General features: G+C 33.8%; 1 protein-coding gene across 3 annotated transcripts in view; it reads right to left on the bottom strand.

Annotated features, from left to right (window-relative positions):
• The window catches only part of SIPA1L2 (signal induced proliferation associated 1 like 2), a 122,673-nt gene that overhangs the window by 48,318 nt on the left and 60,449 nt on the right, over positions 1–13,906 (bottom strand). For all 3 annotated transcript variants that reach the window (XM_056487126.1, XM_056487124.1, XM_056487125.1), the window contains exons 6-7: positions 9,515–9,689; positions 5,770–5,873 (exon numbers count right to left, since the gene is read on the bottom strand). In XM_056487126.1, coding sequence (XP_056343101.1) covers positions 5,770–5,873; positions 9,515–9,689 — 279 coding nt within the window. The remainder of the gene's footprint in view (positions 1–5,769; positions 5,874–9,514; positions 9,690–13,906) is intronic.

The raw sequence follows: 13,906 nt of genomic DNA, 5'->3' as shown, positions 1-13,906 counted from the left end.
ATATTTATCTCTATATTAAAAATATAATATTGCTTCTATGTCTCAATAAAACTTTCTTCTCCATGTCACAATACTATAAAATATTGTCCTTAATATCATGATCTTAATTAAAAAAAAAAAAAGTACCATGGACATCTATCACAAATGTTGGCAACTGCATACTTGAGGAAGAGAACCAAGACTCACAGAGAAACAACAGCTATTAGGAAGTCTTTAATTAAAAAATTGTTCTTGTAATTGGCAGCTTTTATCATCAAAATATATTTAAGAACTAATTTAAAGTACTAAATCATTGTTATAGGCTAAAATTTAGTAAAAATGACAAAACATATCCAGCAATAAGAGACTACTACTGTTCCTCCCCAAAAAATCCAACAAAATAACACAGTAAAATGATGCTTACTTTCCTCGTGGAAGAATATTGTAACTTTCAAATTTTGTATATTAACAGACAAAAAAAAGCAGGTGTTACATTTAAAATACCTAAATACCTTTACCTAAAGCAAGCCAAAGATCTTGCATTGTCAGCTAATAGCATAAAGGCACCTAAAACTGTATCTCAGCTCATGTGTAAACAAAAAGGATTTAAGAATAAATTTACTTGAAAACTTTATGACAGAGCAAGAAAAAATTTCTCTATCAAGATGATTTCATGGAACAGAATCTTTCCAATAAGACTATTTTGTTGCATTTTTCCAGTTCCATTAAGTTAATATTTCAGCTACCAACAATAAAAAGCAAAGTTGCACAAGCTAAAGCCCAGAGGCCATAAGTATGTTTATTACAGTCCTCAAAATAACAAAGGATGATATTCTGAAGGTAGTCATAAGGGCCAAAACCACAATTTTAAAGCACTAAGTTAATCTATATTATTTTAAACAAAATCAAAATCCCAAATACAGATAAAGAAATAAGACTTATTAAAATTGAAAATAGACATAGGAAGAGAAAACAGTATTAAGTCATGTGGCTCAGTCAAGTTTTCAGGTTTTTAAGACTAAAATAAAAGCAACTGGTTATTTGAGTCATTTAAGATCCACATACAGTTGCATACAGAAGTACACTACAAGGAACTGATCACAGAACTAATTGTGTCAGGTATCCTTTAATTTGCTCATCTAGTGAGACATACAATTAAATAATAGTAGGGCAGCACAAGTTAATGTTTAGAAGTTATTATTATCTCACAGGTTAGAATTTACAACTCTGTTAAATTTGTAAGCAATCTTCCAATTATGAGGTAGAAGGTGATTAATTTCTGCTCTTGTTATACTAAGTGCCCAATTATTTGTTCTTGCTACAGTGGTTCATAGCTATGCAATTCCCTAAATTTAGTTATAACAATGAAAATGCAATCCTCTTTAAAAGTATATTTATTTTTCAAGACAAACACTGTTTTCAAGAGTATTTTCTGCTTTTGTAGACGCCTTTAGGAGGTTCTGCTTGCTATCATACATAGCATAAGCAAGAACAGCATTCACTTAATTGGAGGTAAGATTTAGAAATGTTTAGAAATTTCACTAGCAAAGAGTTTTTAAAAGTATGTCAGTTCCCATATCCTATCCTTAGGATATTTTGCAAGAGTGGAAACCTCTACACAAGGCACAAAAATAGAAATAGGAAGACAGGTCATTATTTTTAAGAACCTTACCAAGACTGTGGAGATCTCAGTGACTTCTTCAATTTAAAATAAAACCAGTGTAACACTTATAAACAGTTGTCATGCATAAGTGGTCAGTCAACTTCAACACAATGCAAAAGGCAAAGCACAGTTGTGGCTGTGCACAGAGGATCATAATGCAAAGAACTTCTGAAGGGGGGAGAATTAAACTGGGGTGATCTGGAACATGGAAAGAAGTGCTCTGGATAGGATAAAGGAACAGGAAAAGAATAAAGTATTGAATGGAGAAGAAGGAGGGAACACACAGCTCTCTGGGAAACGTGAGACAAGGATAGCATACTGAAAATGAAAAAGGAATTGAAGGAAACCGGAACTCAGCAACATGATCTATAAGAAGCCCTTTTCTCGTTTCCATTCTATAGCCTAAATTTCTCTCCCAACTTTTACCTCCTATTTTGTTTGGGTGTTCTTTTGAAGTTCTCAGTTTCCCCTTCCTCTCCCATTTTGAGGTCTGCTCAGGTTTGCAGGTTTTTGGATGTTGTACAATTTTTATTTTTGTTTTAATCTGCCTTTCTAACATACTCTAAAGAATCTCATGCCAATATTGAAGACAATAGGAACTCTCAACTGGGTGCAGAGATTACAGAATTACTTGCAGTAAGGAGGCATCATTGTCATGTTAGAATTTGAAAATAAACCTAATCAAGTATGATAGGCAGCCAAAAGGAAATCAGTGAAGTGTTATGTAAGAATACAAGACACACAAAGGGGAGTCCAGTCAGGAAAATATGTTAGAAAAGCAGAATCCATTAGATTAAAATTATTTGCACTAAATTATAGCTATTATATTAATTCTCAGAATTTAGTGACTCGATTCTTGATTTTCAGATATGCATCTCTGAAGGAAAGAACTGTCTCAGCTTGTGCTCAGCCTTAAAAATCTACCCACTTCTGTAGGATTAACTGCTTTGTTAAACTGCAAAACAACAAGGAATTCTTGTTGAAATTGCAGTGAAAAATACTCTTCATTCAATTAAATGATGAAGTGTTAAGAGTCAAATAAGAAAAACTCAAAACTTATTTTAGTACATTTCTAAAATAAGTGGTTTCAAAAGTTTTATTTTCAATTTGTGTTCTTAGCCGGTACTAAAACCAGAAATTAATGGCAAAAGCTCTTTCAACAGATCTGATCAACTGAGTTTGGTATAACCACGTCTTGTTACTCAACTATTTTAACAGCAGTTTAATGCAACAAGCTTATTTCATTATTGCATATCTGTTCCATTTTCATTTCATAAAACCAGGCGAAAACTGATTATCTGAACAGATTTGGATTAACCAGGTCTGACCACGTGTACACAAGCAGACTGCAAATGTGTGAATGGGAAACTTGCAAGGGAATGATTTGGAAAGGGACATTACAAAGGTAAAGTTTAAAGGGGAAAGCCTTGAACTGCTTTGAAGAAAAGGCCAGTAAAGGAAAAGGAACTGGCTATACCAGGGCTGGTTGTCTTCTCCATCCTAGGGAAGGAGCAGCTGACTTGAAAGTTCCCAGCCTATGTTGCAGCCAAAATAAAAATTACCTTGCTCTTTGGATCTCCTGCTGGTTCTAAAACTAGAGGGATGTCCTGATCAGGGACCAAGCAGGGCGTAGTTATGTCCTGGAAGAAGCAACAAACAGTTCTGGTGCAGCCTATTTTTGGCTCACAGGTACTCGGATCACAAGCAATGCTCAATGCTTGCCCACTGAAGGTCACCGTTGGAGATTACGAGGAGTGACTGAATCCTTTGCTCAGTCATTGCCAAACAAGGGACATAGGGAAAGGATGCAACAACCTCAGCTAGGACATACTTAATATGCTAGCAGAAAATAGCTACTGAATGGGGAGCTTCATCCCTAACAGGAAATTTACTCTGGTCTTTAACTTCCCCTTACTTGGGTATGCAGTGAGCCAAACCCTGAAGAGACTTCATTATGTATTTTAGAACTAAACAGTAAGAGGGGGGGAAAAAATTAACAGTTATTATAGATCTGTTCTGCACATTAAGGCTGGCTAAATTCTAGTAATTTGGGTGCACTTGTCACATTTCATTAAGACAGTGTACATGCTGTGCAAACACTGAGAGGTCTCATCACCTGAAAAATAATGTGGTGGGTCTTCAGATAGGCATATTGCTTGAACTTGGAAAACTGCCACATTATTTTGATCTCAAGAAAGCCACGAATAACAACATAGTGCTTCTGCTAAATATTGAACCTTTTAAAGGGACAATGATGAGAGCTTTCTAAAACACTGGGGAAAGGAGTGCTTGTTGCTAGGGAAAACCATGGAGGTAAAATTGAAAGATTTTGCTCTACGGAAGAATCAGCACCTGACTATAAGAACGACACACAAGGAAATGATAAGAATGAAAGGAAGGCACAGGAAGAAGTGAAAGGACAGTAATAGCAGATGGCTGAGCAACACAGCAGTGAAGCTGACAGACACACAGCAAAAAATTATGAAAATAAGTGGATCATGGGAAGAGGATACCCTGTTCTCACAAACAAGGAAAATTCACGAAAGACAACAAAAGTAATAAACTCCAAGTAAGGCCATATTTACTGTCAGTGCCTGTGATTTGCTATGAAAACATTAATTTTATTCTTTTAAGGCAAGCTCATTCAGTGTACTATATCGTCTTCATAGGGTACAGTTTTCCCTATTTACATGTATTTCTGAAGATTGTGACTGATTACAGACAGAACAACTCCTAGTGTGCTCACTAAATTAATCCTGTTTTATAATAAGATGCAACTGAAAGTTTAGAGAAGCAGAACAATCTGAAATCAGTGATGAAGATCCAATCCCTTGATTACTAGCCATGTCACAGTTGAGTGTCTGATGTAGCTGAACATTCTGTCTCCTGAAAGTCGCATATTTTAGGAAGTGAGTCATCTAAACTTTGTATTATTCATATGGTGAAAAGTTTGTCTTTCGATTCCTAATTTAGTTTCTTTAAACCACATCTAAATGCTAAGTGTAATGTCTTAACTGTTCACTTGAAAAAACTTTTCGAACAGTTCAGAGCTCTATTCTCTGATTATTTAAAAACACATAACATGATATACTTTCTTCCATTGTTATTTTTATTTATCCCTTTTGAAGAATTTCAGTACTTTTATGTTTTTCTTTCTGTTTTGACACATCTCTTTCTGCTCACACAAGGCCTATTGATAGGATAGACATGAAGGATACAACTCCCATATGGTTCAGCAATCAATCAGTAAGTATCTTTTGTGTGCTGTTCTAAGCCAAAATGAGACAGCATCCTTATTTCATGACAACCTTCCACAATGGCTGAAATGATTGTAACTTGCATAGCAAGGTGAAAATATCCCAAAACTAACTAAATAAATCAACACTTACTTCTGCATACCTGGAATAACACAGAGTAGGAGCACAGGAAGTTACAAACTACCATCACTCTGATCTAGGAGCAATTCTAGTGCTTTTCTTTTAAGCATTAATACTGATATATTATACCAAATGTGCTTGTACATTTTCACTAAGTCAAGGAAATATCTTAGACAGGCAAGACAGGGCAACCTTACTGGTGCACTGCACACTTTGGATGCTGTGCTGGTTTTTAGCCATCCTTAATGCTTTGATGACATTCTGAATTATTATATAAGCAAAGGGAATTCTCTAGAAATAAGAAAAATACACTGCAATTTTCTGTTTTCACAGATACCTTGAAGGATACAGTTTAAAACTATCACTAAGGTCATACACTAACAAACATTTCAAGTTTTGTAATACAAGAATTAAGTGGAACAGTTTTAAAAATCTTATTACATGCATATTTTAACCATAAGATTATTTTCAAGATTCATTCCATTCAATGTTTAAAACATACATAAGATGTGAATTCAGTCCAACTGAAAATAAGTCATTCACCAGAGGCACTATTGCCTTTTAATGAAATAGGCTACATGGGAAAAGTTCCTGAATTATACTGAATAAAAATCCTACAAGATTTCAAATGTCTTACAATATCTCAAGAAAATAAATATAACTGAGTCATACTTCTTTTAAAACAAATCTATTTTCAAGCACTCAAACACCTACAAAGAAAAATTACAATGAAAAGCTAAAAAAACATACCTGTTGCCTGTTACTGGGCATGTATGGAAGCATTGTTGATACATGAAACATTAATTCATAATCTTTATAGGTAGTATAGAGGGAATGAGTTCCTGTTGAATCAGCTGAAAATTAATTTAATCACAAGAAGGTCAGTAAATCAGAATATTCATACTGTTTTTAGGACACTGCTCTGCATGCTGTGATTTAAATCTATTTAAGCAACTTATATATTTTTTACAATTGAACAAAAACATCAGCTAAAAATCTAGTCTTTATTTTTGTATTATGTCATAGTGGGGTACTGCAGAAATAAAACCAAAGAGTTTGCTGTCTCTGAGACCTAAATAAACTAATTTTAAATATATTGCCATATTCCCAAAAAACCAAAACACTTAGCTACTTGAGTGTAGTTTTATAGAATACGTATTTCCATTATTTAAACATTTATAAGGACAACTGACTAAGCCCATATTTTACAAAGAGTTAACTGGCTATTTCAAATCTAACATTACAACACATATTGCAGATCAGACATTTTTAAAACATAAAACATATGCATAATACATATATTTGAAAATTATTAAAAGAAATTTCATATATTATATGAATTAGAATTTTCTTTTCTTTAGAAAGTTTATTAATAGTTAGCATTTTCTGATGTTTACAGTAAATGACTTTTACACTGTATTCATAAACTGATCCTTTTTATTCGTTTTCTTCAATTTGTACAGACTATTTAAGTTATTACAATGAACTTTAAAAAAGTTTAAGGCTTAAGTCTATTAAACACCCTATTAAGTCAAGACAACTACCAGTTTTTCTTCTCTTTTTCCATGTTCACTTTTTTTTTTAAATGTAAATTTATGTTATCTACTGCAATAAATATTCTCCAGTACACTCTTTAACATACTGTTTAAGTTTTTGGAATTTTGATTTGTTTTGAATAGTAGCTATATTCAGAAAAGAAATCAATTAGCCATGTTGGTTCTCCAGTTAAAAGTATATAAAAGTATATAAACATACACTTGTTTATCTGCAGCCCTCAATCTAAAAATATTTGTGTGTATACAATTAGAAGCATATTCATATAATAACTGGGTGCATCAGTTATGTCTGTATGATAATTAACTTCACTTATTAAGCACAGATTACAGTGGCATAAGAAATAAAAAGTATAATTTCAACTGAAGTTTGTCATTTTAATGTTGCTAAAATAGGGAAACCTTATTGCACTCTTCTATTTCAAAATCTAAGCTGAAAATCTAATTCCTTACAACCTTTCAGTGGCATTTTAAAAAGACAGTTTTGAAGAGAAAGACAAAATATGTTCCAACAATAAAACTTTTTTTTCTGATATGATCTGACTGATATGCTTTAAAACATTACAAAACAAATTATATAATATTGAATTGGTAAAGTTTCATTTAATTTTCTTATTTCTTTATCTTGGGGTTTGGAACTGCATGCCACTAAAACTGCACTAAAGAAGGGCAGAAAAAGAGTTTATAGCTGATATATTCCATATGTTCTTGACATTTGCACTGGGTCTGGCTTGGATGCAGCTAGAATTCCTCAGAGCAGCCCATATGGTGCTGTGTGGTCACAGCAGTGCTGGTAACACACTTTGCTTTAGCTGGGGACACACCTGGGAAGTGTGCTGGGGTGCCCAGGGGTTTGGGAGGACAGGACAGCCAAGCACATTGACCAAAAACATATCCCATACCCCATAAAGTTATGTTCTGCAGAAAAAATGGGGCAGGGAGAGTTTTCTCATGGTAGCTGTGCTCAGAGAATGGCTGGGCATCAGTCAGCTAATGGCAGGTGGTGAGTGATTGATTGCCTTTGCATCAGTTGTATTGTCGCCTGATTGACTGGGGGGTGGGGGGTGTGATTTTCTTGTTGTTCGGGGGTTTTTTTGTTGTTTGTTTTGGAGTTTTTGTTTGTTTGGGAGGGGGGTTTTTTGGTGTTTATTTTTCCTTTTTTCCCTTCATTAACTGAACTCTCTTAATCTAGATTCACAAACTGGAAGGTGGGTAAGCACATGAGAGGTAGGGGCTTATTTGCCAGACAGGGCAACCCACTGCAACATTCTACTTTCTTTGTTATCAAATGGACCAACTACTTAACCTAACAATTAAAAAAAAAAAAAAAATTATTAAGAGAACTTTTTAGAGGAAAACTTCACAGCTATTCAAGCATTTGAGAATATAAAAACTTAATAAATTTGACTTCTACAAGAACTAAACAAGATTTGTTGCTGAAACAGTGTGTCTACCACAAATATAGCTCCCAGAGACTAGAGTATTAACACTCCTCTGAACCTGCAGGCAATCAGAACAATGTATTACCAAAGTCTAAATAGGACACACAGTAATACTTCTTGCATCATTGTATTTAAAAACAAGTATAACAAAAAATGTTATATTTAAAGCAGTAATTTACATTTAACATAACACTAAATACTGTATCTTTTTGAATTCTTAATTCCATTCTGCCTGTTGCAAACTATGAGGACACACTAGGACAGGACAATATAGTTAATGGCACACAGACTTTGTCAAACATTAAAATCATGTTAGTGACTGACATACACAATGCTGATCAGCAATTTAAGTTCACACTGAAGCACAGCAAATACAGAAAGTGAATTTGCTGGCAAACCAGCATTTATTTTCATATTTACAACTTACTAGATGACATTCAGTCGTGCTCTGATAGGGGAAAAAAAACAAAAACCCAAACACCCTTTATTCCTTTCAATTTTTAATCCCTATTTATCAATTCATCCCAGAAGTCTTACTTCCAAAGAATGTTAATATGTATTTCTACAAATTAATTTGAAAAATGATTTGTTATTATTCTGTATTGAAATAGGATGCAATAGTCTCTAAAAAGCTTGAATTATTAAAGGAAAACAAGCATGGATTTAAGCATGAAGGCAATAACATTACTGGAAACAAATGTGGTGCTTATATTAGGTTGACACTGTGTTAAAATGAAGTAGATGAATAACTAGATATCCTTAGATCACAGCTCATATGATCAGCTGTCAAAATCCTGCTTGAACATCATTAAACTAAGAATTAATTCAAGTTAAATTTAAGGGTAGTGAAAACAGTGCTAATAAAGAAGTGTCTCAACATATCATTGACTTTTTTTAAACAGCTATACTTTGGTTCCTATTTTGCTACAAAATCCAACCAATTTGTACAATTAAATTTTTATACTACTGCACTTAGGGAAACTGAAAGACCTGGGGAACTGGCAGGTACTAACACAGTGCTGAGGTAGATTAATAATTATCAGCCGATAAATGATGACATGCTTACTGTGAATGTATGAGAAACCAGGAAACTTGACTGCTTGTGTGTGTTGGGTAAAAGTAAGCATCTTTAGTTGAAATAAGGGAAATTACTCAATATTTCAAAATACATATATTTTTATTGCCTTTGAAAGAATAAGATGTTAAAGTGTACCTGAGGAAATATGATTCATAGTATTTTTAATATTTACTCAGATTTTAACTAAATGAAAACAAATGAAATAAATTGCTTTGATTTTCAGTTCTACTTATGCCACAGAAAAAGTAAATGACCTTTCAGAAAAGGTTTGATACATGCTCTAATCATACGCTTCATCTTCCTCATTTACCATATAATCTTATTATTCAAAACCCAAAGTCAAGAGCATGAAAAGACAACACAATTTACAGCAGATCAGCTGGATAATTACCCTTTCTCCCACAGCTTGAAACACAACTTACTTTTATTATCTAGCTGAGCCCTATATTTGCTGAATCCTTTTAGCCGTACTCTCTGGCCCAGCAGATCAAGGAACTCCTCAAAAGCTGGTCCTGCCATCTCATTGTTATACATTTCTTCTTCTGTGCTTTGGCCTGCTTTGCAGTAAAGGATGCCAATCTTATGTTGAAAACTCAGCTGAAATTAAAAATCAAATAAAACAAAAAAGGAAAATTTAATGAAGCAAAGGAAAGTCAACACTAGAATAAATATTAACAATTAAAATATGACACTGTTATAACCCCTGACAGAAGGAATCTGAAAGTGAAAAAATAATTTGGGAAATTAAGTCACCACAGAATGAAAACAACAACAACAACAACAACAAAAACAAAAACAAAAAAACAAAAAAAAAAAAACAAAAAAAAAAAACAAAAAAAAAAAAAAAAAAAAAAAACAAACCAAAACCCAAAAAAACCAAAAAAAACCCACAAAAGACACCCTCCAATTCTTGAAAGATAATTGGATTTGCACTATTCAAACACAGATAAAAGTGGTACAAAGACTTTTCACTTTGTTATCTATAAAAGCACACTCTACATCATGCTACAGTATGAAAAATTTAATTGGCAATATTTGTATATTGGTCTTTTTTCTCAAATTTAAAGAAGTGAGTTTATCATCCCTCATTTTTACCCTATAAAGTTCACTGTAGTTCAGTTAAAACAGGCCCTTAGAATAGTAATTTCTAATATATGTAATGTTCTGCCTTCCTCATAAAATCATGCACTGGTAAAAACTATTTGCCATTTTTAAAAGTACAATTAAAACAAGAAATTAGATTGCAGTCAAATAGTTTTGTTAAACAGAATCTCAGTTACGGAAGGAACATTAAACAGACAAATCACATCTATTCAAAAATAAAGTACTAAAACTATAAAACATTTTTAGATATAAAGAGAGATCGTTACTTCTTGAGCAGACTATTTTCTTCTTATCTTTTATGCACACTTAAGCTGACAAAGAGGAAAGCTCCATATGGATGGATTAGTCCTTTTATTCTTAACTGAAGCTTCACAGAGTGACAGAGACCATCAGTCACACCCAATTCCTTTCAGACATTTATCTATATTCATGACTCAAATCAACTCTCCAGCTGTAATCTCCCTTAATCAAACTTCAGGAATAGTGTCCAAAATACATGTTGTGCAAAGGCTGGATGTGTTTCTGTTAGAGCAAAGGTGACAATAACAGCCTGCTTCTCCTTAGTGATAAGGAGATAAAGGCTTTGTGTAGGGGTGAGCCCTTGTGGAACCTGCTCTGGCGGAATGCCATTGACCAGAGAGCAGTCAGGAGCAAAGGACAGGCTTAGGAAGGACAGGAATAAGGAGCAGAACAGCCTAGAACACAGAAGTGCCAGAAGCTGTAAGTTTGATGCGGAATGGGATGGATGACCACCTTTGATAAAAGGAGATTCTGGGTTATGGATGCACTGTAGGAGCTGCCCAAGTCAGGCCAATGAAATCTGGAGCAGGGCAGGGTGAAGATACTGGTTTGCTCCTGTCATTTCCTTTTGTCTGGCATTAGGTGCTATCCCCATGCAGAGTGCTTCCTTGACCCCCATTTTAAAGAGGGTTAGGACAATTCATGGAGGAAACTGCAAGATAACTGGTCATAGAAACAGTAGATTACATGAAGCAGTGCTGTTACTTGATGCATCCCAGCAGAGACTTTAAATTATGGTGAACACACTGTCACCTCTATGCCAGCCCTGTGTCAAATAGTTAACTTAAACCACATGGGATTAGATTTCCTTGACTTCACACTGGAACTGACAAGTAGAGAAATTAAATGCTAAATTGAGCACAGAAAGAATTAAGAGTAAAGAGGCACTTGGGCAAAATATTAGGTCTAGTCAGACTTTTTCATTCTGCATTTGTTCATGAATATAAATAATATTCCAAATAGGAATGAAGTATATACCTATCCTAAAGAACAATCTAACATCTCACCATTTAAACATTGAGTCAAGAGACATTGAAAATGAGGATCTGAGACTCACTAGCCCAAGACATGAACTAATCCTGGGATTTGACTTCATGGACAGACAAGCACTGTGAACACTATGCAATTTTGAACAAAGTCAATACTATAAAAAAACCACCATTGTTAAACAAGCTGCAAGCTTAATTTGCAGTAATCTGAACCTCTTGCCCCTGTGCTAGAACCATTCACTACTATGAAATTAGAAGACCTGAGTAAAAGAACTCTCAGCCAAGATCATGGTGACTGTGCAGAAGCAGAGATCAAGGAACATTTAGAATGTCAGTGCCTAAAAGAGAAATAATGAGCTTCAGCAGGATCTTCTTACATCATGCATTTATCTGGCATGAAGAACTATCAGAATATTTAAAACTGATAAAGTTTGCCAATTTTGAAATGGTACCACATGCTTATTCAGGTCTTTTTAAGCAAGTAATTGCAGACGTGGTTCCGATTTCAATTATTTGCAATTCAGAAATTTTACATTTAGTTATATTTTACACTGAGAACAATTTAATAATATGACACCACAAAAAAGCTTCTAAACCTATTTAGCTACTTGGGTATGAGATATGTATTGAAGGTGTATAGCAATCCTTCCTGACTCAAAATGATTGTGCTCTTGTAAGAATCATTCCCTACTGAATCTTGGCATCTTGTTAAATTTTTGCAGAGATTATTTATCATGTAACAACAACTTGTTGACTTTCATCACGTGAAAATTTTAGATTCTTTTCTGTCAAGGAGCATCATGAGATAAGACACACAATAGTCACTAAATATCACTGCAGCCAAGCTTAATTTCTTTGGTCTTTTTTAAACTCCATCCTATAGCTTAGAGAGAAATGAGCATCCCTAGAGTGGTGTGAGTGGACCTAAAAAGCATAAACAATAAACAACCAATAGCAGAAATTAGAAAGGGAAACTATGGGAAGTTGGAGAAAGCTAAAAAAACAACAGTAGTAGATAAAATGTTGACTTTTCTTGCGAATTTAATGATAAGCATCATATGGCAGAATAAATTGGGAAAAGGCAATTTCTTTATGTATTCAAATTAGGTCAACCATCCAATTTACATCTAGTTTCTACTGTCATTTTTAGAGACAAAATTTAACCACATATTTCCTCCATAATCTAAGAAAAGAAAAATTATCGAACAGGTAGAGAATGAAATCAAAACATATAATCTTCAGTTGGTTACAGAACTATGCAAACATTTAATACTGTTAGACAAAATTCATATCATTCTGGTGACAGTACTAATCTTCTAGATCATAATTCATATTTTTAAATTCATGGCGTTTCCACAAGTCATCACCTTCAGTTGCCAAGCATAACTCTCTTTCTATTTACCTGATTAATAAACTGAAAGCATTAAGTACCTAAGAGGATTAAAACCAAAAATGGATCTCATGCCAGTTCTTTGCACAGCTTTCTGTCTATGTTGAAGTAATTACCTTGTAATAAACTCTATATAAGATATATTAATATTACATTTTGTCAGGTGACAGCCCATTTTATAATAGGACTGAATTTCAGAACTGATCACACTAAATAAAAGAAGTGCTATATGCTGCTAGTTTCTCAAAATGAGGAGATGATGATTAAAGAATCATTTTGGTCAGTTCAATGGGCAATCTCCATTTCAAATTTTTGAGAAATACTGTTAGTGAGTTTAGGAAATATTCAGATCAGATCAAACACAGTCATATTCAATACTGCCTTGAACATACCGCCCCTCTGAGAATGAACATGATTTACTAGATTAACCTGAACTCACTCTGAAGCTCAAACAGCAGAGAGCAAGAACAGTCAGGAATTCTTGGATTCAGAATTCAGTGCCTCTGATTTCCCTGTGCTGTTTTACCAGAAAAACTGACAAACACAGAAGAAAACAACAACCTTCAGCAAAATTAACACCATCCTCAAACACCCATGTGAACAAAAGTACTAAAATTAACATATAAAAGATAACTTAACAGTCCATCCAAAAAAAGCCAATTTGGTTCCTCTGGCTATGTGTGCTTTGTTTTGAGCAATTGTTACAGGTACAAGTAAAGACAGAAGAATTCTGGTAGATGCCACTAACATTATATGCAATCACTACATTTGAAACTGAGTTAGCAATAAAAAATTAACTATATCATCATCATAATCAACTGGTTGGATTGGACTTCATTGGATTGGACTTCAACTAGTCAGCTAGATACTGACTTTCACCTAGAAAGTAAAATCTTCAATTTAATGGACATTTTTTTTAAACCATGATTTAAAAACCATCATTAAATGTGTCCTTCACAAAATATTCAGAAACTATAAATTGAACTACTAACTATGAATGAAGCAGATTCACTTCTATTGAACCTAATAAA

The sequence above is a fragment of the Oenanthe melanoleuca genome, chromosome 3 (assembly GCF_029582105.1).
Source record: "Oenanthe melanoleuca isolate GR-GAL-2019-014 chromosome 3, OMel1.0, whole genome shotgun sequence".
Taxonomy (NCBI): domain Eukaryota; kingdom Metazoa; phylum Chordata; class Aves; order Passeriformes; family Muscicapidae; genus Oenanthe; species Oenanthe melanoleuca.
Note: the sequence above shows the minus strand (reverse complement) of the source record. Positions and strands in the feature narration are given on the sequence as shown.